The 26984-nt window shown below is 22.4% G+C and overlaps 10 protein-coding genes across 10 annotated transcripts; 6 read left to right on the forward strand and 4 right to left on the reverse strand.

Annotated features, from left to right (window-relative positions):
• Positions 1-276: 276 nt before the first annotated feature.
• PVVCY_1003450 (conserved Plasmodium protein, unknown function) lies at positions 277-1121 on the reverse strand (the record flags this gene model as incomplete). Its single annotated transcript, XM_008625790.1, has 2 exons — positions 277-766; positions 874-1121. 2 exons carry the CDS (start codon positions 1119-1121, stop codon positions 277-279), a joined length of 738 nt encoding a protein of 245 aa, XP_008624012.1.
• A 1030-nt stretch (positions 1122-2151) lies between these two features.
• On the forward strand, positions 2152-3246 carry PVVCY_1003460 (FeS assembly ATPase SufC, putative ABC transporter I family member 1, putative; the record flags this gene model as incomplete). The annotated part of the gene is made up of 1 exon (XM_008625791.1): positions 2152-3246. The coding sequence occupies one exon, from the start codon at positions 2152-2154 to the stop codon at positions 3244-3246; it is 1095 nt and encodes a 364-aa protein (XP_008624013.1).
• An 808-nt stretch (positions 3247-4054) lies between these two features.
• PVVCY_1003470 (30S ribosomal protein S9, putative) lies at positions 4055-5845 on the forward strand (the record flags this gene model as incomplete). The annotated part of the gene is made up of 1 exon (XM_008625792.1): positions 4055-5845. One exon carries the CDS (start codon positions 4055-4057, stop codon positions 5843-5845), a length of 1791 nt encoding a protein of 596 aa, XP_008624014.1.
• A 1377-nt stretch (positions 5846-7222) lies between these two features.
• On the forward strand, positions 7223-9119 carry PVVCY_1003480 (conserved Plasmodium protein, unknown function; the record flags this gene model as incomplete). Its single annotated transcript, XM_008625793.2, has 4 exons — positions 7223-7263; positions 7563-7630; positions 7792-7885; positions 8258-9119. The coding sequence occupies 4 exons, from the start codon at positions 7223-7225 to the stop codon at positions 9117-9119; spliced, it is 1065 nt and encodes a 354-aa protein (XP_008624015.2).
• A 796-nt stretch (positions 9120-9915) lies between these two features.
• PVVCY_1003490 (conserved Plasmodium protein, unknown function) lies at positions 9916-11775 on the reverse strand (the record flags this gene model as incomplete). The annotated part of the gene is made up of 4 exons (XM_008625794.1): positions 9916-11251; positions 11336-11429; positions 11519-11583; positions 11738-11775. 4 exons carry the CDS (start codon positions 11773-11775, stop codon positions 9916-9918), a joined length of 1533 nt encoding a protein of 510 aa, XP_008624016.1.
• A 1696-nt stretch (positions 11776-13471) lies between these two features.
• PVVCY_1003500 (conserved Plasmodium protein, unknown function) lies at positions 13472-14566 on the forward strand (the record flags this gene model as incomplete). The annotated part of the gene is made up of 1 exon (XM_008625795.1): positions 13472-14566. One exon carries the CDS (start codon positions 13472-13474, stop codon positions 14564-14566), a length of 1095 nt encoding a protein of 364 aa, XP_008624017.1.
• A 1087-nt stretch (positions 14567-15653) lies between these two features.
• On the reverse strand, positions 15654-17451 carry PVVCY_1003510 (ubiquitin-conjugating enzyme, putative; the record flags this gene model as incomplete). The annotated part of the gene is made up of 7 exons (XM_008625796.2): positions 15654-15910; positions 16045-16436; positions 16549-16598; positions 16694-16747; positions 16887-16956; positions 17044-17093; positions 17404-17451. 7 exons carry the CDS (start codon positions 17449-17451, stop codon positions 15654-15656), a joined length of 921 nt encoding a protein of 306 aa, XP_008624018.2.
• A 1905-nt stretch (positions 17452-19356) lies between these two features.
• On the forward strand, positions 19357-20993 carry PVVCY_1003520 (glycylpeptide N-tetradecanoyltransferase, putative; the record flags this gene model as incomplete). The annotated part of the gene is made up of 4 exons (XM_008625797.1): positions 19357-19371; positions 19522-19647; positions 19764-19811; positions 19947-20993. The coding sequence occupies 4 exons, from the start codon at positions 19357-19359 to the stop codon at positions 20991-20993; spliced, it is 1236 nt and encodes a 411-aa protein (XP_008624019.1).
• Positions 20994-21437: 444 nt separating this feature from the next.
• On the reverse strand, positions 21438-24566 carry PVVCY_1003530 (AAA family ATPase, putative; the record flags this gene model as incomplete). Its single annotated transcript, XM_008625798.1, has 1 exon — positions 21438-24566. The coding sequence occupies one exon, from the start codon at positions 24564-24566 to the stop codon at positions 21438-21440; it is 3129 nt and encodes a 1042-aa protein (XP_008624020.1).
• Positions 24567-25662: 1096 nt separating this feature from the next.
• On the forward strand, positions 25663-26952 carry PVVCY_1003540 (deoxyhypusine synthase, putative; the record flags this gene model as incomplete). Its single annotated transcript, XM_008625799.1, has 1 exon — positions 25663-26952. One exon carries the CDS (start codon positions 25663-25665, stop codon positions 26950-26952), a length of 1290 nt encoding a protein of 429 aa, XP_008624021.1.
• Positions 26953-26984: the final 32 nt, after the last annotated feature.

Raw genomic sequence — 26984 nt, forward strand, 5'->3', positions numbered from 1 at the left:
TTATAATATAAAATATAGAGAATTAGGCAAAAAATGAAAAAAAATATATAAGTGTATATATCTGCATTTTCAAAAGGGAAGATTATGTATCAGTCTTGTACATAATCTATAGTCTTAAAATTTTGAGTATTTTTATTTATTTCATTTTTTAGATAAATTAAAGAAAAAAAGTTTTTTTAAGGAAATATTTTTAAGAAAATTTTTATAAAGATATAGAAAAGAAATAAAGGTAACCTTTGTTAGAGGACAGAAAAAGTGAGTAGTATTATATGCATATTATGAGCAGTTATAAATTAATTTTTTATTTTCCGAAATATAGACACCTTTTAATAGGTGTACAATTTGAGATAGGATTTTTAAAAGAATGTAAATTTGATCGTTTGTTTGTTTTATATATTTTTTATCGTAATATAAATAATTTGTTTGATTTTTTTTTGTAATAATTTTCTCAAAATAGTTAATAAAATTTGTGATTTTTTTTTCGTTTTTATTTAATTTTTTTAAATAATCATTAATATTATTTTTGTCAAGTGTTGTTATTATGATTTGTTCTAACTCTTTTTTCTGAGTTTGTAAAATTTCGTAACTTTTACAAAAATTTTGATTTTTAAAATGGTTAATAAGATAATTCATTTCATTTTTTGAAGTGTTTGTTGTTTTTTCATTTTTATTCTTTTTGCTAACATGTTGATATGTTTTAAATTGTAAAGGAATATTCATGTCTTTATTATAGTTCTTACTTTGTTGGCATTTTTTATGAGCATGTCTGTTTTTTGGGGATAAAAATGGATGAAATAAATTGTATATTCAAAATGTAGGTATTGTAAAATATGTTACATAAATACAGTTTCATTTTTAGGGGACTTTATTTACTTTTCAAAAGTTGGGTATTTGTCTCTTTGTAGAATTTCCTTAATATTTAAGACAATTTTATTTATTTGATTATTATTTAATTTTTTTTTTAAATAATTTTCATGAATCTTGATATAATTATAAATTTTTTTATTTATATGTTTGTTAGTTTTGATAAAGCTTTGTCTACACTCTTGGTCTTTTGGTAAAGTCCACTTTTTATTAGACCCAGGAAAAACAAAATTTCTTCGAGTACATTCTTTTTCCATATTTTTACTTTTGTTTATTCACCATTTAATTTGCTTATTTAAATGGTTTACTACATTTTTAATGTGATAAAAGAAAAAATATTGTCCGATATTATTTTATTTTTTTTAAAACCCTTAAAAATATGTACATGATTTTTTTTATTAACAATTTGGATGCTCCATTTTTATATTTGCTAGTTTGTAACTTAGGGGACAATTTTTATTTTGGGCTTATACAAAAAATTTAAACGAATAAATTCTACACACGCACATGAAAAATAAAAGATCTGTTGTCGTAGCTATTCATTTGAATTTAGTATATTTGTCCATTTCTGAATGTACATATATTAGTTTTCATTTTTTTATCAATTAGGCTTAAATTATGCAATTAGTAATTTGTGTTTTTATACTTTTTTTTAAAAATAAGAAGAAATAGCCATATTTGGAAAATTTTATTGTACTGTTACTTATAATTATCACATTACTTGTTCATACATTTTTTATAATGGTTATCCATTTCGCTAGCTGCAAAAATTGGATATATAGAGAGAGAGAAATAAAACAGGAGAAAAATAAAATTATATTAAACTAAAAAAATAAAACAATTTAATAATTAAAATAAGCTTGTTTTTGATTAGTAAAAATGATGTATCAAATAAATAGAACAAACTTATAATAATAAATTAAAGGAGTTCAAACGACACAAATATGAAATGGGCTCACAGCTAATTAGTAGCACGCCGATTTGATTTTTTATTTTTTTGAATTTTTCAATTTTAGTTCTATACTTTTGAAAAAAAAAAAAAAAATAATAATAATCCAAACTTACGACAATTTTAAATGATATACTTTTGAAAGGGTTTTCCAAAAAATAAAAAGTATATTATATGGTATAGGTAAAATATGGAAAATAGTTTATAAAAAATAAAAATTTGCACACATTTTTCTCCATTATGATATATAAAAATTCAAAGAAAGAGAATACAACATGTGACACATTTTTATATCTCTTATAACCCTGCTATTTTTATTTTTGGTAAAAAAAAAAAAAATGCGAAAGCAATTTTGGCTAGTTGTGTCATGCTATATTATTACAATTATTTGTGATGTAGCATTTTGTATAAGATTTATAGAAAATGAGAAACCAATTTTTGCTTTTAAAAATAAGAAAGAGAATAGAAAAGAGTTAAGTAATATAAAAGTAGGAAAATGGGAGCAGAAAAAAATTCAGCCATTTTTTATTATAAATAAATTAAGGAGTAAAAAATATAATAATTTAAAAAATCGGCTAAGTATGGAACAAACAAATGTAGATGATCATAGGTTGTCGTTGTTAAAAAACTTAGAAGATAAATCGAAAATAATTACACAATCACCTGATTGGAATGAAAAAATGCCATTACTCGAGATAAAAGATTTACATGCAATAGAAATTGAAGGAGGAAAAGAAATACTAAAAGGGATTAACCTAACTATATATTTAGGAGAAAAACATGCAATTATGGGTCGTAATGGGTCAGGTAAATCAACACTTGCTAAAGTAATAGCAGGACATCCATATTTTAAAGTTACAAAAGGATCTATGAAATTTAAAGGTTTAAATTTAGAAGATTTAGCTGTTAATCATAGATCATTGTGTGGTATCTTCTTAGCTTTTCAATACCCAGTTGAATTACCTATGGTAAAAAATAATGAGTTTTTAAGGGCTGCCTTAAATTGCCATCGAAGACAAAATAATGAACCCGAGTTAAGTCCATCTGAATTTGATCTTTTAATGATTGAAGAAATAAAAAAAGTTGGATTAAGTCCTGAATTTTTAGATAGACCCGTTAATTATGGTTTTAGTGGTGGAGAAAAAAAAAGGAATGAAATTTTACAAATGCTAGTTTTAAAACCATCTTTTTGTATTCTTGATGAAACAGATTCAGGACTTGATGTTGATTCATTTAAATTAACATCCGATGTAATTCAAAAATTTTCAAATATAAATAATTCTTTTTTAATAGTTACACATTATAAAAAATTATTAGAATTGCTAAAACCAAATTATATTCATATTATACATCAAGGGAAAATCATAAAAACTGGAGATTACACATTAGTCGATAAAATAGAATCCGATGGATATGCACAATTTCTCGACTAAATGGGGAAAGCAAAATTTATTGCATGTCCATGTTTTATTTAGCTTGTTGTGATTTTTCATTTTTTTTTTATTTCATTTAAATAGGCTTTAACTTTTTATGTGTTTATTTGAAAATGTATAATGTGTGAGGGCCCGTACTTGTACTGGCACAACATTTTGTTTTCAACCTCATATTAGAAAAATGTATTTTTTTAATGTTTGAATTTTTTATATAATAATTATGCAATAATAAGAAATATTTTTTAAAACTTTTTTATGTAATAATTTGAAAAAAAAATATAAATATAATTTATATTCGATATATATTTTAAAATTAGTAACGGTTGCTCATGTTTATGTGATACACCAAAAAAGGTAGCTAAGCATGTGAAATAATATTTTTTTTGTAAACTTGGGACGAAGCAATATTTTTTGCTTATTTTTTTATAAATAAATGTGCTTATATTTTGAAGTTTTTTTTAGTTCTTTAATAAAAAAAAGAAATAATATTTTTATTCTACACTACCAAAAATTAAGTCAATGCAAATATTTCAAAGTAAAAAAATAAGCAGATATAAATAGGGATTGTAAAGAGATATGACCAAGTTGAGAAATACAAAGAGAGAGTAAAACATTTTTTAAGCATACAAAATACACATATGTGAAATTAATTAAGGAAAAAATGAAACATTACTTTTTTATTTCTTCTTATATAGTGTAAATATAAAATTATAAATATATACTTTTGTATATATGCGATATGCATATGAAATATGATAAGCCAAATAGGGAAAAAAAATAATAGAGAATAGGAATAATAATAAAAAATATGTTTTTAAATCATGTAAATAGGAATAATACGATATTTATATTTATTTGCATATTTTTTTATTATACAATTTTTTATCATATATTACAAAATGTGGTATGTAAAAGAGTGAGCAAGCCAAATAATTTTTTTCCTATTGCTAATATAGAACATGGGGGGGATAGTAAATTATTAAAGACATGGAGTAATAGAAAAAAATGGAAAAATGAAAACAAAAAAGGTGAAAGTGTATTATATAATGTAAGCAAAATATCAATGAACAAGTTGGGAAACACTTTCTTCCTATTTAACAACCCGATTAATATTACTACATGTACAAACAGGAGAAAAAAAAATAGCTTTTTAATTTTTAAAAAAAAAAAAGATAAAGGAGATTCAGGAGCAAATGTGAAAAAAAAACCAAAGAAAGTATTTACAGAAGAAGAAATAGAAGAATTAAGAAGGAAAGCCAAAGAAAAGTTGCAACCAAAAAAGGAAGACACTACAACAAGTAAAGGAGGGAAAAGAGGTAAAAAAAAAAAAAGTGATGATACCTCAAAAGATAAAAGTAAAGAAACAGATGAAAATGAAGAACTTGAAAAGAGTGATAAATTAAAAGAAGATGAAATAAAAACAGAAACAATTGAACATATAAAAAGTAGAGATGATTTTGAAAAAATTGTTGGGTCAACAAGTGATATTATAAGTGAAAAGGAAATAGAATATTTACATAAAATAAGTAATAAAGATGATGAATTATTAAATTATGATAAGAGAGAAAAACATATTGAATTAAATTATGAAGATACTATATTTGATGAAGGGAATTATATGCAAAATTATGTAAACAATATAAGTAAATTTCGTTTTGATATATTTAATATAAATAATAAAAATGAATTTGATAGAATAACAAAATATTTAAATTATGAATATATAGAACATATACCTATAGATATACCAACAGATAAAAATTATAACATTGAATTAAAAACATATTTTTATGAAATAGTATGTGATTTGATTAGACAAAATAAAGACAGATTTTGTCATGAAGATATGGAAATAGATAATATTGAGAATGACGAAAAAGAAGAGGATGAAAATGTTTATAAAATTGAAGCAAAAAAAGGTAAAATAAATAATATCGATGAAGAAAGTGATAATAATAAAACATTAAATAATTTTTTAAAAGAAAATAAAAAAGAAAACAGATCGGATGAAAATAAAAATTATGAAATAAGTAGTCAAAATGATAATATAATGAAAATAATAAAACCAACAGATCAAGATATAATGAATAAATATATGTCTATAGATTTATATAATATATTATGTGATATTAAAGAAGAATATGATTATATGTTTAATAATGGTGGACTAGCCAAATTCTCATTTGATGAAAATAGAAAAGTTAATAAAGAAAAATTAATTTTTTCAGGAAAAAAAAAAAGAGCTATAGCTACTGTTTTTTTACAAAAAGGAAATAATCATTTAATAATAAATAATAGAGATGGGTATCAATATTTACAATATCAAATTTTTAATATAAATAAAATATTTAGTCCATTATTACATTTATGTATGAATAGAAATTTTAATGTTGTAGCACATGTTGAAGGGGGTGGTTTAACTGGACAAAGTGTTGCAATTTTTCATGCCTTAGTTAAATATATTGTTTATAATTTTTCCTTAAAAATTAAACCTTTTTTCCGATCCTTTAAATTTATGACCGTTGATAGTAGAAAAGTTGAGAGGAAGAAATATGGTTTGAAGAAAGCCCGAAAGAAAAAGCAATATAGTAAAAGATAAGAAAATGGTAAAAGCTAGAAAAATGGTAAAATTATTCAGCTGCGATTTATTTTCCTTATAAAAGTATCTACACTATTGTATGGGTTGTGGGCTTGCATCCATACTACTTTATATCATATACAGTACCAAATGATGGAGGAATAAAATATTACCACGACTGTATACATACATATATATATGATTATATTTTTTACCCTTGTATATCATATTGTTATTTTTTAATGTGTTACATAGATATTTTTTTTTTGTCTTTAAAAAAGGATAAGCAATAAAGTAAATAATAATATATATGTATTATTAAAATACAATTTTTATTCTGATTTTTTTATTTCATTTATATTTTGTGTCAAATTTATTTCACTAAACAGTTGAATATACATATATTCAAATTAACTTATCACAATTTAAAAAAAAAAAAATAATATGACATAAAAAATGTATTCGTAAAAAAGGGGAATTAAAATTAATATGACAGGATGAATAAAGCGATATTTCGTGTCTAAGACAAATATTTATTATTATTTTGTAGGAGAGCTTATTAAATATGTTTTTTACAAAATATGAAATAATTTTGACATATTATACACACATTTAATGAGTCATATACTGATATAAAAGTTTTTCCTTTAAAGTATGATATAAATATTGGCATTCATATTTTTTATATCGTGCCTCATACATTAAGGGCTTATGTAAAAATTGTGTGTATGCGATAAAAATGGTAGAGAAAAAATTCCGAAAAAAAATAAAAAAAAAAAGTGTAATACATATCTATTATATATAGAGCTACTGGGTTAAAATTGCAGTATTTATTTTTGTAATTTTCCTTAATTACAGCCGCTAATAAATATAAATATGTATAAAGACACGTCTTTATTTTTGTATATGCGAATTTGTATTTTCAAAATTTTCCACAAGACTATTTTGCATAGAAAGGGAAATAAAAATATGCACTTAAAAAATATTAAGGAAAAAAAAATATATTAAATTATATTAAAAGCTTGAAAATTGGAATTAAGTTTAAGTATTATTTCAAAGTATAAAAAAAAAAAAGAAGAAACGGCAAAAAACAGAAAAATATAAAGGAGAAAATAATAATAATAAGGATAATTGTTTTTCTTTTTTCTCTTTTTTTGAAGATTTGATAATAATAAAAATTCCTTTCTACATTTAAAATATATCTTTTGTAATTTTTATTAAGTTTTTTGGTACATTAAAATATATGCATAAAGAGATAAAAGCAAACACATATATATATATCGTTATAGTTATATTAATAATTGTGTATATAAATATATACTGCTTTGATAAAACTTATATATATACCTTCTACATTTTTTAAATCATAGTGTTTAATTAGAATATTATAGATTAAAAATGAGCAAAGCATCGGAAAATAAGAATACGGAGGATCAAAGGTTATAATAAAATATATACAAAGTTACTAAAAAAAGTGAAAATAGACCTATGAAATTTGAAAAAAAAATAAAATAATTATCAAAATATATTACTTTTTTTTTACACACATTTTAAATTAAAATGAAGAAGACGCTATAGATTAGTGTGTGTGTGTTAATATGATATACATATTTTGCTTAAAAATGAAATGCTATTATTAAAAATTAAACTAAATTAAATAGCTAAATAAAATGTAACTAAAATTAAAAAAATGAAAAAACTTCTCACTTCAACTTGTTCGTATTTTCTCTTATTTTAGAACGCATTTTGATGAAAAGGAAAAAAAAAAGTTGTTTTTGTATGGTTATGAGCAACAGTTGCTTTATGGTATATAATATGCATAAAAAAAGAAAAATGAAAAAATCTTCAGCATATATATATGCATGAGCATGCATTATATACATATGTAAATACGTGTGTACATACATATATACATACTACATAGTTACTAATATATGTTTGCATATAAATCCAAACCTACAATTCAGGACGAATTAATTGGAAGCTTGCCGAACAAAAGAAAATAACAAAATATGCTATAAATATAATGAAAAATTATTGGAATCATAATATAGCTACTTGGTTCGTTTACATTTTTTAAAATATATAATATAGAACAATAATGTTTAGAAAAAAAGTGTATTAAATATATTAAGTTATTAAATAAAAAAGCATATAATATTTATTACATATAACAAAATAATAAGCAAATGCTTGTGCTTGAAAGTGCTGAAATATTAATAAAAAGAAAATGTAGTTATAATCTAAAACGATTAGAGAGACATTTATAGTCCATTAAATGATACATTAACTTAGGCATAAATAACAAGTATTTTGTAAACTTGAAAAGTAAATACTCACATGCGATTATGTAGTAGTTTCTTATTAGTTTTATATGCATATATTAATGTTTTTTTTTTTTTTTTTTTTTTTTTTTTCGTTTCCTTTTTTTAGTTTACCGCAATTCATAGAGAATTACTCTAAAGACGTTGAAAAAATAAACGAATTAAAAAAAAAAAAAAAAAAACTTAATGTAGTTGCTAAATTAAAAAGTAAAAAAACTATAACCCCTTCAAAAGTACAGTTTACAAAACAGACATCAAATATTTCTATGAACAGAGTAATTAAAGGGGCTTCATTAGATTATCAAAAATTAAATACACATACGTTTAAAAATAAAAAAATGGTAACTTCGATATTAAAAAAAAAAATATTGAATAAGCAAATAGATAAGAAAAAAAATAAAAATATAGACACGAAAAATAAAATGAAAACAAAAAAAGGAATAGTTGAGAAAAAAAAAGCTGATCTAAATAAGCAAAAGGGAGCTAACCCAAAAGGGGACAATAAAGTTAAAAAAGATAAAAAAATTGTAAAAGTAGACAAAAAGGAAAAAAATAAAGTGAAAAAAACTGAGAAAGGTGGAGATAAAAAAGATAAAGTAAAAAATGATAAAGCTGTTATAAAAAAAATCGGGAAACAAGAAAAGGATAAAGTTGTGGAAAAAAACGATAAGACCAAAAAGGATAATGAAAAAAAAAATGATAAAAATAAAGACAAAGAAAAGACTGAAGAAAAAGGAAAAAAAAATGATGGAGTAAAAAAAGTAGACAAAAAAGATGAAAAAGAAAAAAATAAAGATAGCAAAAAGGATAAAGTTACAAAAAAAGAAGACAATAAAAAAGACGATACCAAAAAAGGGGATAACAAAAAAGACGATAAAAAAGGGGTGAAAAAAGACGACAAAAAAGATGAAAAAAAAGATGACAAAAAAGTTAAAAAACCAATAATAAAACCACAAAAACCGAAGAAATAAATAACATAAATACAATACTGTAAATATTGAAAATTGTTTAAGCAGCTAAATTATTTCATTGGCTTATAAAATTGGAAAATGATATATAAAAAAAAAATATAGACAAAATAAAAGAAATAATTTAAGGAATGTTACAAATATAGTAACAACAAACACATTATTGATTTCACGAATAAGCTCTAAAATGAGTGAATAATAATATACTAACAATTTTATAATAAAAAAAAAACAACAAATAATTAAAAAGAATAGTATTATTTTTTTTTTATAACTAGCTAATTAACAAAATAAAAAATAATGACAGTATTAGCTAGCTAAGTATTAATTTTACTATTCCATAAAAAAAAAATATATAATTATTATTTCATTTTTCATATTTTTTAAATTAAAATTTATCTGCTTAATAATTTGGCATCGTGTTATTAAATTTATTATACATTTTTATATTAATCCCTTTTTCTTTTTAAAATGTTAGAAAAAATATTTCAAGGTATATAACTACACTATATACACTTAAATGTGTATAATCGTCTAACAATAATAGAAACACATAAATGTTATTTAAAAAAGACACTAAAAAATGTATATTATATAGTATATGATCATTAAAAATGTGTAAAAAATAGTTCTAATAATACTTAAAGAATTTATAAATATGCATAAAACAATAATATCATAGAATATACTAAAAAAATCAGACATATTTGGAGAAAGCCAGGAAAAATTAATTAAAAAGGTGCTTAAAACGGAGTGAAATTTGGAAAGGAAAATTTGCTTTTATTTCTGTTCTCATTGTTTAGTTCTTATGCTTATTTATGTTTTTTATTTTTGTTTTTTTTTTTGTTGAGATCAAGCTCAGTTTAGTGAGTATGTGCTGAACTGTGCGTAAAATAAACAAATAGTGTCGAACAATTTTTTTTCTAAAAATGGGGTGAAGAGCCATGTTCAAAATTTTAATAACTTGAAAGTAATCTATGTCCATTTTTTTTTTCAAAATTAAATATTTTTTAATAATAGCTAGGCATAAAGAGACTAAGGTGTCAATATTAAAATCAAAAAAGGAATTATAGGTTTTACTATTATATTTTATATTTTTCTTTTTATTTTCATAGAAATTGTCGTCTTTTTTTATGTCTAACATATGAATGGAAGAATGAAGTTGTTCTAGCTCCGCATTAAATAATGCTTTCATTTTTTCAATACCATTATATTTTAAAAAAAAAGTCCAAAACATAAATGAGATAAAATATTTGTGAAAAATATAGACATAATTGTAAACATCTTGATCTAGGGTCTTGGTTAAATATATTGGGTTTTCAAAATAATAAAAAGTGTTATTTTTAAATGTTAAATAGTTTGGCTTTTTAGGTAAAGGAAGAAAAAAACAAATAGTTTTATTATTATTAATATTTATATTTTTTTTAAATAAATTATAAAATATTTTATAATCTATATTACTTTTATTAAAATGGTATGTTTGCTCATTGACTTCAATTGATAAACAATTTTTTGTGTCTATAAATTTGCTACTACCAAACTTATTCTCTAAACTTTTTGTAGATAAATTTTTTAAATTATTTGAGGAAATTAAACTAAGTTCATTAATTTTTTTTAGTATATTTAATATATAAATGTTATATATAGTATTTGAATTATTACAACATTTTAATATTTTATTTTGATAATATAATTCTTCCATTTTTTTTAAAAGTGTATATTTTTTATTCTTATGTATAAGTGATATCACTAAAAAGTAGTAGTCTAAAAATTCACTTCTTCTTTTTATATCTTTAATATTTTCTTTTATATAATTTATTTCTTTTTTATTATTTTCTACATTTTTTTTCTTATCCTTCGATACATATTTTCCATTAAAAAAAGACAAATTTATAGGGCTCTCTTTTAAATGACCATTTATAGGACTATAATAATTACTACAACATTTAAAAAATAAGCTATTCACTCTCGTGAAATTTCTTAAAAGTGAAATATTTGATACTGATGCAGGTGATTTAGGAGAAATAGCTGTCTCCCGTTTTTTCTTTTTTTTTTTATTTTCTATTTTTATTTCCTTTACATCGTCTTCTATTTTTTTTATTAATACTGAATATTCTGTTTTGTAATTTCCAAATCTGAAAAAGAAGAAGTATCAAAAACTTGCAATATATTATATATTATATGAAAAGGTGTAAGACTATTCATTTTTTTTCTTATACTTTCTATATATAGTTCTCCATAAATATTTTAAAGTATTTGTTGAATATTTTTTTTTAAAGTCTTTTTTATTTAAATCCTTCCATTTTACATGTCCTATAGAAAATAGTTTAACATAAAGGGTGATAAAAATTTATGAATTTTTTTTTATTACGACAGTTTTTAATTTTTTTTTTTTTTATAACCATATATCAATTTATCTTCATAACATTTCTTTATCAATATTATTATATCTTCCTTAGGAATAGTTCTACAAAATGGAAAATAAAAAAAGGGAGAAAAAATGAAGACAAAATGAATAATATATAAAATAATTCTTCAAAAAAATGGTGCATTAAAAAATAGCTAAACCTTAATATGGTCAGAAAATTTTATAATTTATTTAGAGATTAAAATAGTATTACTCGATGGTGTTTTTATTTTTTGTGTTTAATTTGTTCATTTTTGAAAGGACTTGAAATGGGGGAATAAAAAAAGTAAGCGGTGTGTAGATTACAAAGTAAAAACAAGGTATGCTATATTACTACAATGCTATAATTTCTCTTACAGCGACATATATAACTATTTAGGTGTGCATTCTTATACTAAATATTTAGTTCAAATATTATGAGAAGCATACTAAAATAATTATATCAATCAAAGTCGGTGCAACAATATGCTCATGAAATAAAAAATATTGATATATAAGACACAACTAATATGTATAATAAAATTATAATTATTGTATATAAAATTCAAGTGATATATTTATCATTGTATCGAACAAAATTATTCGAATTATTTATTCATCATTTTATTTTTTTCTCTTACTTTGAAATAATCGAAATTAGTTGATTCCCTTTATGATACGATGAATTTTTTTTTGTTTTCATTTTTATAAATTATATATATGCATACTTAATCGAGTTATTAAATTGTAATTCGAAAAAAAAAAAGTATATAAATCGAGATCATAAAAAATAAGACAACCAAAAATTATTATACTAAGTTGAAGGGTATATTTAAAAATTGAAATAAAACAATATTGTATATTGTCATTAAAAAGGTATGAATAATATACTTTGTCTACTAATATATAGTAATAATATATGGTATAAAATAATAAACTAATAATATATTGGGATGTCTATATGCACCTATATACGTGTGCATATATATATATATATATACTTTCTATAAGTTGATAGTATGAATTACACATATTGTGCGGGCTTATATTTACAAGCATCAGACATAATGTATACTATTTTAAAATAAAAAAAATAAAATTAATTAGATAATAAATTTAGTAGTCTCCATAGAGAAAATAATAAAAGACTTGATAAATTAGTAAATTAAAATGTTGGAAAAAAAGCAAAATAAATGCATAAATTCGTTTTTAATTATTATTCTTATGAATGATACCTAATTTTAAATATATAATTATACTAAGATATAATAATATAAATACTGAATAAAAAAGAGAGAAAATATATATCTCTGCAATAATATTTTTAAATATGTTATTTATCAATCTGTCTGAAATAGTCATATATATAGTAGATCTACACACATACATATGTAACAATTTTTAATTTTATTAAGCTATTTAGCATTTAAATTATAAAAATATTATATAGAAGTTCAAAAAAATGTTATTGAATATTAATGTTTTAAAAATATATAAAAATTAGTTGTAAATTATTAATATGCTATAAAAGTAATAGTAAATATATGACCATTTCATAAATTTCTTTTTTCCTTTTTTATGTGTATAAATTTTGCAAATACGATCTATAATTAATATATATAAATATATTGTTTGTATTTTCTTAACAGTAATAGACAATACCAGTTTGTATAGATATCCTAGGGGCATACGACATACATGAAAGTATGCGCCATAAAAAATAGCTATATATCTAAAAACGTGTAAAATTAGTAATACACATTATTTTATATTTTGATTAATTAAAAAAATTGTAAATTTATAAATATTTTGAATTTTATCACATTATTTTTATAATATATATATGTGTGTGAAGAAATATCTTCATGCGATTAATATATGTTGTATTGTGTTTTGTTTTAAATTTTACAACATATATAGGAAGTAACTACTTTAATATAATATATATATAGATATTTTCATAAAAAATATGGCACCAAAAGTTGTAAAAAAAAAAAAAAACAAGCTAAAGGCTTACGACCTCGATGAGTCAAAAAATATTTTTTTATATGTCTATGAACACCAGTTAAAAAATGAAAAAATAAATTGGAAAAAAGCAGAAGAATTAAAAATAACAAACCATAGTGGGAGTTCTATGAGGGGGCATTATATAAATTCAATAAAAAATGAAATATCCTTATATTTAGAAATGTATTCTGAAGAGGTAGCTAAAATTTTTAACAAAGTTAAAAAATGGAAAAGAGATGAAAAAAAAAAATTATTACTATTTCAGAATAGTTTTGGTAGGCAAAAATCGAACATTTCTTTAGACAGATTAACAAAACGTAAAAGTAAAAATTATAATAAATTTAATTCATTAGTAATTAGTAAGGCCTTTTCAATGGTAAGTATAAAAAAAAACATACCATACACTAAAAAGTACAATTTCTTGACCAGAAATAATAAAAACGAAAAAAAGAAAAAAAAGATACCTATTAGTGTTAATAATAATATGTGCATAAAAAAGACCAAAATAAAACCCCTGAAAATAATAGACACCCACAAAAATATAAATAAAAAAAAAAAGAAAAAAAATAATGTAATAATTAAAAATACTCTAGAGAAACCAAATAAGAACATAAATACTAAATTTAGGGATGAAACAAGTGGAAAGCGAAATTTAAATTGCATAAAAGATGACAAAAACGAAGACACTAATAATCGGAATCATAAAAATAAAAAACAAAAATTAAAAGATCAAAAGGTAATTAATGAAAAAATAGAAAAAATGTATTCATTGGAAAGTGTAGATAACAAAATAGATCAGTTAAATATTATAAATAAAAGTATTAAAAATAATCATGATTTGAAGGAAATAATAAAACTTGAAAAACATACACCTAGAATAAGTATTGAAACTAATAGCCCTTATTATGGGAAAAGAACAAATATAAACAATACACCTAGATATAATAAAGTAAATATGTCATTTAAGCGTATATCATCAAATAAAAGTGCAAATAAAAGAAAGGGGCATTCAATATCTTCTGTATTTTCATATATTTATAAAAAAGTATTTTATTAATAGTACGATTTTAATTTTTTTTTTTTTATGTGAAAAAGGGGAGTGGCAAGAAGTAAGAACATGAAGAAATTGAAGCAAAACCAAGGCATGCGAAGTTTTTGCCATAATTAAATAAGCCCTTATAAAATTGTAGGAGCATTATCGGTTGTACGTATATATATGGACATAGTCGAGACTGCCTAATTATTTTTAATTTTTCTAATAACAATTGGCTAAAGACAATAAATATTTCGTGTATAGAAACTATTTTCATGCCACATTTATTATATGTGTGTATTAATACATATATGTAAGGAAGTATGTATATTAACAGATATTTTTTATGAATAAAATAACATTTATACGTTATTTCGCTACTAGTTTATTCCTTTTTATATATTTATTAAGTTTTAAATTTTTTTTTTTATCTTTTTATCATTATTAATATATTATATTCGTTTATTTTCATCATTATCATCATTATGAAGACTTAAAATTTTTTATTACTGATGGGCATATGACAAATACAAAAAAAATTTATAATTTTTATGTTTATTTTTTAATAAGTTCAATTTCATGATATATTAATCACTAATAACCAAATTCCTTCCTCGTTCGGGCTGATAGATTATGTACACATTACATGGGTTATTACAATAGAACAATTTATAATTGTTCTAAAGTATAAATTTGTTTGTTTATCCCATCTTAAAAAAATATATATATGTGTGTGTAGGCTTTTATTTACAGTAATATAGTACAATAAAAAAAAAAGAATGGCTAGCTGGTGAAATAAAAAATATTTTATGTAGCTATATAAAATATATTATAACCTTTCTATACCAGAATTTGAAAAATATATAAATAAATAGAGTAAAAAATAAGTATTAATATTATGCGAGAGTTCGTAGTTATATACACTAATATGTGTATTCCCTTATATATTTTTTATTTACAATTTTTTATAATTGCTAGAAAAAAAAACTTTAACAAAAACAAATCATTGTTTCACATGGAAAAAAAATGAAAAAAATAATATCATAATAAAAGGAATTGCTTTATATTTATATTATTTTATAAGTAGCGATGGAAAAAAAAAGTTTCATAATTAAACTTTATCATCATGAAACATCCATCTCATATTTTTTGGAGAAACTTTAGACCCTGCAGAACAATATAGCATATCATCAATTGGTTTTCTTTTTTTTGTACAGCTTGATAACATTGATATAATTGAAAGACAAATGGAATTCACAGATAAAACAGGAGACCAATGGTCGTATAAAATTGATAAGCAAATATGCCCATTGCTGTATATATGTGGATGGATTGGTGGTTGGCCAATAAATATGACTTCTGGGCTTTCTATAATTAGAGAATAAAAATTTATAAAGACTATTGTATTGGTTGATATTTAATGATACAAATATATATACATTGGTGCATGTATAAATGATATATATATGTGTCAAGATAAAGTTTATAATAATTTATAATACCTATTGGATATCTGTCTGTGAATTTAAATTGCATTTTAAATGTTTCATCTGAATATAACGTATTTTCTGCACCTTTAATTTGTATAATCCATTTATCGGAATCCTCTTGTATTAGTTTAATAGTATTTTCTCTTTCTCTTAATAATTCATTCCTTTCTTTTTCTAACCTTCTTTTTGATAAACTGCCGAGTGTTAATACATCAGGCCTTGGTTTTAAAATTTGTTCTTTATTTCCGAGGTTAGAATTATCGGTATTATTATTATTATAATTATCAGTAGTGTGGCTTTTTAAACTATTTGGTGAATTTTGATTTTGTTCAAAAATATGTTCGGTATTATTATATATTGTATGCGCATTATTTTTTATATAATTTCGAACTTCATTTAAATTTCTGAAAAGAAAAAAATATATGTCCATATATAGCCAATTTCAATGGCATGATGTATAATAAGAAATATTGTTATGATAAATAATATATGATATGCTCATAATATTTGACATACTTTACTAATGATCCATCATTTGAAACAGGAAAAAACCATCGTTCCGCATCCTATACACAAAATAATATTTATTTAGAATAATTTTTTTGAAAAAACATAATTATGAAAGCAATTTCGTTACATTTTTAGTTAATTTTGTATTTACTTCTTCAAAGCCTATAGCCTTTAATATATTTTCGGATCCTTTAAAACATAGAAACTAAAGAAAGAAAAATATGAATATATTAGTGCAAAAAAATGTTCACTTATGGATATATGCCCAAAATAAATAGGTATACATATTTGGTTGTATAAAAAAAATGCGATAATATATTTGAAATATTTTTTTCTCTTTTTACCTTATTTATAAATGTTTGACTGTCTTTTTTTAAGGAGCGAAATTTTGCTCTAGTTGGGTTGTCAATAATTCTGTGAAAAATTTATATTCATGGAAATGTATATACGTGGATATATATTCATATTTATTTTAATTAGTTTTTATTTTTTATTTTTTACTTTTGAATAATATGAACTAATACGTTAAGTATTTCCTTCTTTTGGTCATTCTACATAATTAAAAAAGATTGGCATATTATTTAAAATTATAATTTCGGAATAATTGATATAATATTAAAAAAATGATAGTAGCATGAGAATATAGTGATATGTGTTAATAAATAAAACACAGAACAAATATAAAAGAATATGTTTTGTGTCTCTTAAAAGTATATACTTATACATAGAATAATATAAGCATATGGATATATTTATTAACATATACACACATATATAGAATGATATATTATGTAAACATAAACATGTTAAATAATTCTGAACATAGACTGGAATGTATATTTATTTTTTTTATTGTTCTACATTTAAATCAGTGAGCACATAGGTTATTGCTTCGGTTAATGTTATCATCTTTTAATTTGATTTTCAATATAATTTTAAATAAAATATTCTGGAAAAAAAAAAATTGCCTTGTTTTGTTAAAACTGGTAAAGTTATAATATATTTTTGTTATCATTTAATATCATCATTCATATTAATTTTCCAAATATTATAACAAATTTGAATTTTTTTTTTATTTTTTTAATTAATTAGTGAACATATCAAGAAGATATAATAATATTTAATATATAACGTACTTTAAGTAAGGAAGAAAAGAAACATAATTTCATTTATAAAAGGAATATACATACATATATATATATATTATAATACATTTTTCCCTTTTAATTTTTTCTTATTTTTACAAACTTTGTTTATATAGAAAATATATATAAATTATAAGGGCATAAAAAAAATGCTTGAAAAAAAAAAAAAAATTACAAAATAAAAACCGTTAGGGGAAAGCATAATATGGTTGAAAGTATTTCGAATTAAATAATATAAAAAGAATCAATTAAAAATATATTTAAGGATATATTTTATATGTTTAACATAAGTCAGTTATGAATATAATACTACAGAATTTGTATATTTGTTCATATTATTAATTGATTAATTAAATATTGTATATGTTTAATAAGGAAAAGATAGGTTTCAATATTACATATATAAAATCATATACGGAGAATATAATATATATTGTAGAAAAATAAGTGAATAAAAACAGATAAAAGGAGAAAAATTATAAATGACCAAATATAATAACAAAACTACTTAGTAAGTTAATATTGAAATAAGCGGAATAATATATTTTAATTATCATTTCTATAAAAACAGTCGTAAATTAAAAAAGAAAAAAAACTGATGAATGACTTAATCAGGTCTTTTATTTTGTAATGCTTAATGTTCTATATATTTTCTTTCCGCTTTCTCCTTATATAACACATTAGTTGTTCCTTTTTTTCATTATTGAAAACTAAAGATCACAAAAAATATAAGCCATAGCTACAATATAGGGTTATATGTACAAAATCTATTGATTGGGTTAAAAGGTTATTGTATGTAGGAAGCATTACATGCTTATGTGTATATGCCTGTCATGCTATATCTTTACTACACATTTATATGTAAAGATTATGATATATTATTCAAAATGATTTACTTAATAAATCACTTTTTTCATTTGAATGGTATTTGTTCATATTACTATAAACGAAACAACATTTATCGGATGGAAAATAAATGTATTATTTTTATAATATTTGTTACAAAAAAAAATGTAATAACATTTTGTACTTGTAAGATCATTATATTTTTGAAAGGGTAAAATTTATGTGTGAATATAAATTATTAATAATTTATTAAGGGAACATAATTATGTGTTAGTAACCTTATATCATTAACCCCCTCAAAAAAATATTAGTTTTCTTTATCTTTTTATTTTCATTTTTAAATAATATATATATATTATAAGTAAAAACTGCAAGAGGTAATTTTTTTATATTTTTGTTTTACTATTTTTCTCGGTGGAATAAATATGATAGCTTAAAAAAAATACACATGAAAATTTGTAAACCCGAATGACGATATTTATTTAATCATAAACTACGACATTTTACATAAAAAAAATATTATATAAGTAATAATCAGGCTCCAATTTAGGTTTATATTTAATAATGTTTTACCTACTTTTTCTATTAAAAAAAAGTAATTGTAAATAATATATATAAACATAATACCGTTTATGTATCAACATATAGTGGTAATGCCTATATTGGGTGATATATTCAAAACTACTGAAAAAAAAAGAAAGAGAAAGAAAAAGCAAAATTAAAAACAATAAAATATATAATATCATTAATAAAGGTCGTAGAAGTTTATAAAAAAATATTTAACTGTCATAAAAATCAAATTAACTAAGCAGATAACGAAATCATGGATGGTGATAATGTAAGAAAGAAATAAAAAATAATAAAAAGAAGATAATGTAAATACATGTTGTCAAAAAGGACTACTCATGTATGAGCGTGTATAAATGCATATTTAAGGTAGCATTTGTGAATACTGTTTTAAATACATTTATTTTGTTTTCCATCTTAGCAGAAAGAAATATCAGGAAGAGACATATATCAAATAATAAAAAATGCTCGAGACAAAATAAAGATTGATTACAAATTTTGGTATACTCAACCTGTCCCAAAAATAAATGAAGAATTTAGTGAATCGGTAGAAAATAATATTCATACACTTTGAAAAATGGGCAATAATATATATTATTATACATACAAATGTATTGTTATATTTGTTTAAATATGTAAAATTTATATTTTCTTTTATTTCAGATTAATGAGCCATTTATAGCGGATAACAAGGTGGAAAACGTTCGTAAGGTAATTAATATGTTTTTCCTGCAATTTGGGATTTACTTGACATGCTCTTATAAAATATTCGCTTTTGTTATTACCCTTTAAATGATAAATATTTGTTTATATTGTTATATTTATGTGTTGGTTTTTTGATATTAGGATCCATATAAACTACCTGAAGGATATGCTTGGTATGTGTGTGATGTAAACGATGAAAATGATCGAAAAGAGGTATACAATTTATTAACAGATAATTATGTTGAAGATGATGATAATATATTTCGGTTTAACTATTCATCCGAATTTTTATTATGGGCATTAACTTCTCCAAATTATTTAAAAGAATGGCATATAGGAGTAAAACGTGTCGAGACAAATAAATTGATCGGTTTTATAAGTGCATTTCCAACTGATATATGTATAAATAAAAAAGTTGTAAAAATGGTAGAAGTAAATTTTTTGTGTGTACATAAGAGTTTAAGATCTAAACGATTAGCACCAGTTCTTATTAAAGAAGTTACTAGAAGAATAAATTTAGAAAATATATGGCAAGCTGTTTATACTGCTGGTGTTTATTTACCTAAACCTATAAGTGATGCTAGATATTATCACCGAACTATAAATGTAAAAAAATTAATAGATGTTGGTTTTTCATCATTAAATACTAGATTAACTATGAGTCGAGCTATTAAATTATATAAAATTGATGATGAACTAAATTTAAAAAATTTAAGATTAATGAAAAAAAAAGATGTTGATCAAGTTCATAAATTATTAGATAACTATTTATCCCAATTTAATATATATGTTAAATTTACTAAAGAAGAAATAGCCCATTGGTTTATGCCTATTCAAAATGTTATATATACATATGTTAATGAAGAAAATGGAGAAATTAAAGATATGATTTCTTTTTATTCATTACCATCAAAAATATTAGCTAATGAAAAATATGATATGATATATGCTGCTTATTCATTTTATAATGTAGCTACTACAACGTCCTTAAAAAATTTAATGCAAGATGCTATTTGCTTAGCTAAAAGAAATAACTTCGATGTATTTAATGCCCTTGAAGTTATGGATAATAAATCGGTTTTTGCAGACCTAAAATTTGGTGAAGGTGATGGTACATTAAAATATTATTTATATAATTGGAAGTGTGCCTCTTTTGACACATCAATGGTTGGAATTGTTCTATTGTAAAATTTATAAAAATATGAATCAGACTCTTTGTTGATAGGCTTGAATATAGCGTTAGTATAAAATAAAAAACAATTAAAAGTGAAGATTTAAACACAGAATATGTCAATATAACTATTTCTTAAAGTACTTTTTAAAAAAGTGAAGAAAGTTTAGTTTCCCTTATCCGAGGTATGCGCATAATAGCGCAGAGAATATTTTGAAAAAATGCAAAATCATTTTTTCATTTTTCGCCAATACATGTATATAAACACAATATGGCGGCATGCATAATGTTTATTCAAATTTATAAAGTATGGAATGATCCTTTTTTTGATTTTTATGTTGATAAAGTAGTATATACATAAAGCATATACATACGCGTATATACGCGTTATATTTATACACTTAAAAATAATATAAAAAAAAATAAAAAACTGGAAATTTTTTATATATGCATAAATTAAATTAACTTTTTTTTTGTTCGTTGTAATTTTTATAGAATTTTATAAGTTTACTACTAGTTTGAGGCTTTATTGTTTCTAATACATCAATAAAATGCTTCTTACTTAAACCAACAAAAGAATTGGTTGATAAAGCATTTTGATCGATTTTTTTTCCTTTCTTTTCTGCGTTGTATATTTTTAATGTTTCTCGAAGTGCACATATGGAAGCTTCCCTGCAAATATTTACAATTTCAGCTCCACTATACTTCTTTGTTTTTTTAGCTAAAAAATAGCACAATTCTAAGAGTTGTGAATTGTCATTAATTTTTTCTTTTTTTTTATTGGTTAAGGGGTTAGGTTTCTTCTGATTGTTATCATTTGAATTATATTTTTCATTTTCTTTTTCTATACTGTTTATGTTGGTAGTAAAATTGTGGTTTCCTATCATTTTGCTCATTTCAGTTTTTATTGGGTTCATATTTTTAGAATTAAATGAATCAATATTTCCTTCATAATAATGTTTTGTATTTTGGTTTTGCAGATTTTCATTTCCTTCTGGCTGAGTCTGTTCAATAGAACTATTCGGTTTTAATGGCTTGTCATTATTATCTGCATCACTAATTTTATATAATTTAAGAGTTTTCTTTAATATAGACAATCTTGATTTATAATTTGGAAGTGGAACATAAATGATTCGATCAAATCTTCCTGGCCTTAAGGCAGCTGGGTCGATAAGATCTGGTCTGTTTGTTGCCCCTAAAATGATTACATCTGCTCTGATAGAAATTCCATCAATTTCATTCAGAAGTTGACATAAGACTCTGTTTGCAACAAAATTTTGATTTAGATTTCTATTAGAAGCTATAGAATCGATTTCATCAAAAAAAATAACACATGGACTATTTTCTCGAGCTTTTTTAAATATATCTCTTATAGTTTTTTCTGATTCCCCAACATATTTAGAAAATATTTCTGGTCCTTTAACACTTATAAAGTTCATATTTATTTCGCTAGCTATTGCTTTAGCAAATAATGTTTTCGAGCATCCTGGTGGCCCATATAATAATATTCCTTTAGGTGTTTGTATATTATATTTCTCGTATAATTTTTTATACATTTTAGGATAAATTAAGCATTCTTTTATACATTGTTTAACTATTTTATAACCCCCTATATCTTTTATTCTAGTTTTGGGTATATCTATATATAATTCTTTCATACCTGATGGTTTGACATATTTTAATCCTTTTGTAATATGCTCATATTTTAAGACACACTTATTTTCTGTACTATTACCAATATGCTCATTAAAATTTTTTTTTTTTTCAGAATTTTTTATAAGATCTATTGCATTGTTATCTGCATTAAGAATGTTACTCGAGGTAGTTTGACTTTCTTCTTCAGATATTTTCTTTGATTTTCTTATGGCTAGCTGTTTTTTTCCAATTGATCGGTTCAGAATATTTTTTGAAAGAACCCCATTTTCCCTCAAGTTAATATACATAGAAACATTTATTAAAGAGTTAATATCTGAGCAAGTAAAAGATTGGCAAATATCTGCCAACTTTTTAATTTGTTTATTATTAATATTGTGATTAATATTGTATAATTTTTTTTTTAATATAGATATTCTATCCTTTAAATTTGGAAGACTAATTTCAATTTCGACATCAAACCTTCCACTCCTTCTTAATGCTAAATCAAGTTTGTTAATATAATTAGTTGCACCTATTAAAATAGTATGCGTGTTTTTTCGAACTCCATCCATATTATTTAAAAGAGTAGTTGTGTATAAATTTATGTTTGAATTTTCTCTTTTTTCACATAGTATTTCAATTTCATCAATAAATACTATAGAGCACTTTTTTTCTTCTTTATATCTTTTATAGCACCTTAAAAAAAGTTCATTAATTTTCATTCCACTATTATTATTATCAATTAAATCGTTGCTTTTAAATATTTCCATATCAGGAATAAGAAATTCTATGTCATCATTCTTAGCAATTTGTGTAGAGATACTAGTAACATCAATAGAATTATTTTTTTTATTTTTTGATTCTTTTGGATCATTAATCTGAAGTTTCATTTGTTGATCATTTAAATCACTTTTCTTTTTTATGCTATTAATTTTTTTTTGTAAAATTTTTAGTTCTTCTTTTATGGCCAAGGCTAGAAAAGTTTTTCCACATCCTGGGGGTCCATGAAATAAGACTCCTTTGTTTACGTCTATGTTAAATTGGTCATATATATTTTTATATAATAGTGGTAATAATATATAATAATATATATCTTCTTTTATTTTTTTATATCCTCCTATTTTATTAAGTCCTTTTTTTTTTGGAAACAAACCAGTATTGGTTAATTTAGTAGGATCTACATCTATATTTTTATCAGCGTTTTCATGAAAATACTCTTGCTCAATATCATTTTTTTGTATTATAATTTTTGTCTTTTGATCTACATATGGTATTTGAAAAACATTTTGTTTAAGCAAGGAATCAAAATTTATGTTTTTATTATTTTTTTTAATGGTGAGAGATGAAACAGACAAAAATGTGCAAGTGCCCAAAATCGATATTTTAAGGAAATTATTTGGAAACAAACAAGTATTTAATAGAGATAAATTTATATATTTTTCAAAATTTTTATTTTTTATATTTTTCCAAAAATTTTCAAGCATATTATTACTGCTCCAATTGCTATCTATACTATAACAATAATCTTTTAGATCATCATAAACTTGATTATATATTTCATTTATGGATAATTTAAGTTCTTTTATTGGAACAAATAAATCCAATTTTATTATATTTATATTAATATGAAATATATTTTTTTCTTTTTTTTGGTATTCATGTTCTATATCAATATTTAAACTTTTCAAAACATATTTGTTAGTATATATACAATTACGATCAACATTATTTTTTGTATTTATTTCATCAATTCCTTTAAAACAACAATATACATAAAAATTTTCATTATCTTCTTTTTTATTTTCATTGGTATGACATATTATAGCATTATCATTTTTTTTCACATCTAAAAGTTTAAATATATCATTTGTACAATATACATTAAAATCGCTAGCTATTTCACCATCCTCATTTTCTTCTGCATTTTCATAATAAACAAATTTTATTTTTACCATGATATATTATAAATCAAATGATATATCAAATAAATATTTTAATCGTTTATATTAGATTAGTATAACTTTCTTACATACATCACGTTTTATTTCTCTCAAATACGAACCGTCTTTATTAAAAATATATTCATAAAGGTTTGTTGATTATTTGTTTACATTCGATGCTACAACTGGTTCATTCAAAGGGTGTGATGTATATGTTATAGGGTTTTGTAGTAGGGTAGTGGACTGATCTTTGTTAATCTATTTAATTAGCAAACATCAAATTGTATACAAATTATTTTTTTAAATATATTTGTACTAAGCTCATGGGAGTATAACTGCACATATTAAAGTCACACATAATGTCATTTTATTCGTGCGAACAAAATTGTAGATATGTCTTTAGAGGTATTAAATATTATTTCTGGAAAAAGCTAGTTATAAAATTGTAAATTAATGCATATATTTACTTATTTATTTTTTTTATACAAACATGGGAGTAACAGTCGGAGGGAATGCTTTGGTGTATGAAAGGGCACTATGCCAATGAAATTCCCATTTCAGTAATACTAAATGAATATGCATATATATTTATACTTATTTATCATTATTTGCTTATTCCCTTATCTATAAATTGTATCCAGATGTTCCCTCTGAACATACAAAGAACATGCACAGATGCAATTAAAATTGTAAAAGGGAATTTCAAAATATATCAAGAAATAAATAAATAAAAAAAAAATATAAATTAAAAATGTTACTGTAAAAAAATTAAGGAACTATTATTTTCTAAAAAAAATTTTTTTTTTTATAAATATTGTATAATTTTTTTAGCTGCTTTTTTGGGTGCCTTTTCACGGCATATATAAAATATGACTATGCATATGTTTTGACTGTTTGATTTGCGAACAAAAGTAACATAAAATGATAATTAATTAATAAATACTAAAGAGAAAACAAAAAAAAATAGATATTTAAATTAAAAGCGAAAAAAGGAAGTATAATAGGATATATTATTTAGCAGATTTTGTAGAGTTGTTTTTTTGGATACTCACATTTTAACATTTTTTCCATCTTGTGATTTGATCTTTGTTTCATTCTAAATGTAAATCAAATGGATGGGGTATTCAAAGAAGTGAATAAAATAAAAAACGAAAGTGAGACTGAAGATAATGATGATAACAATGGAGGTATGAAAGATGCAAAATCTTCTGTATTTGTAAAATCCACAAAAATTCCAGAAAAAACAGATGTAGTAAAAGGGATAAATTTTGAAAAAAAAGTAAATTTACATGAATTTATTAATCAATATAAATATATGGGTTTTCAAGCAACTAATTTAGGTATAGGAATAGATGAAATAAATAAAATGATTCATTATAAATTTTTAGATAATAAAGAAGATGTAAAAAATGATTCGATAACATATGATAATAAAAAAAAATGTATGATATGGTTATCCTTTACATCTAATATGATATCAAGTGGATTAAGAGAGATATTTGTTTATCTAGCCAAAAATAATTATATAGATGTTGTTGTAACAACTGCGGGGGGTATAGAAGAAGATTTAATAAAATGTTTTTCAAAAACATATTTAGGCGATTTCAATTTAAATGGATCAAAATTAAGAAAAAAGGGATGGAACAGAATAGGTAATTTAATTGTTCCTAATGATAATTATTGCATGTTTGAAGATTGGGTTCAGCCTCTATTAGATAAAATATTGCGTGAACAAAATGAAAAAAACGAGGAAATATTTCTAAGAAAGCTAGAGAAAAGAAAAAAAAAAATGGAAATGCAAAAGGAGAATCAAGGTCCCAATAAGGGCAATCAGCAACATTCTTCATTAGATGACGAAGAAGAAGATGATATGTTTTATTTAAGTCCTTCTGAACTTATAAATATATTAGGAAAAGAAATAAATGATGAAACTTCTTTATTATATTGGTGTTATAAAAATAACATTCCAGTATTTTGCCCTGGATTAACAGATGGATCTTTAGGGGATAATTTATTTTTTCACAATTATGGAAAAAAAATGAAAAATAATTTAATATTAGATATAGTAAAAGATATAAAAAAAATAAATTCAATGGCATTAAAATGCCACAAATCTGGAATTATAGTTTTAGGAGGTGGTTTGCCAAAACATCATGTATGTAATGCTAATTTAATGAGAAATGGAGCTGATTTTGCAGTTTATGTTAATACAGCTAACGAATATGATGGTAGTGATAGTGGGGCTAATACTACAGAGGCATTGTCATGGGGAAAATTAAAATCTGGAAACAATATTAGCCATGTTAAGGTTTTTGGAGACGCTACTATTTTGTTTCCGCTTATGGTTCTTAATTCGTTTTATCTCTACAACCATGGTGAACATGAGAAAAAAAGTGATTAAAAGGATTGAGAAATAGATGATTATGATTAATG

The sequence above is a fragment of the Plasmodium vinckei genome, assembly GCF_900681995.1.
Source record: "Plasmodium vinckei vinckei genome assembly, chromosome: PVVCY_10".
NCBI classification, from domain to species: domain Eukaryota; phylum Apicomplexa; class Aconoidasida; order Haemosporida; family Plasmodiidae; genus Plasmodium; species Plasmodium vinckei.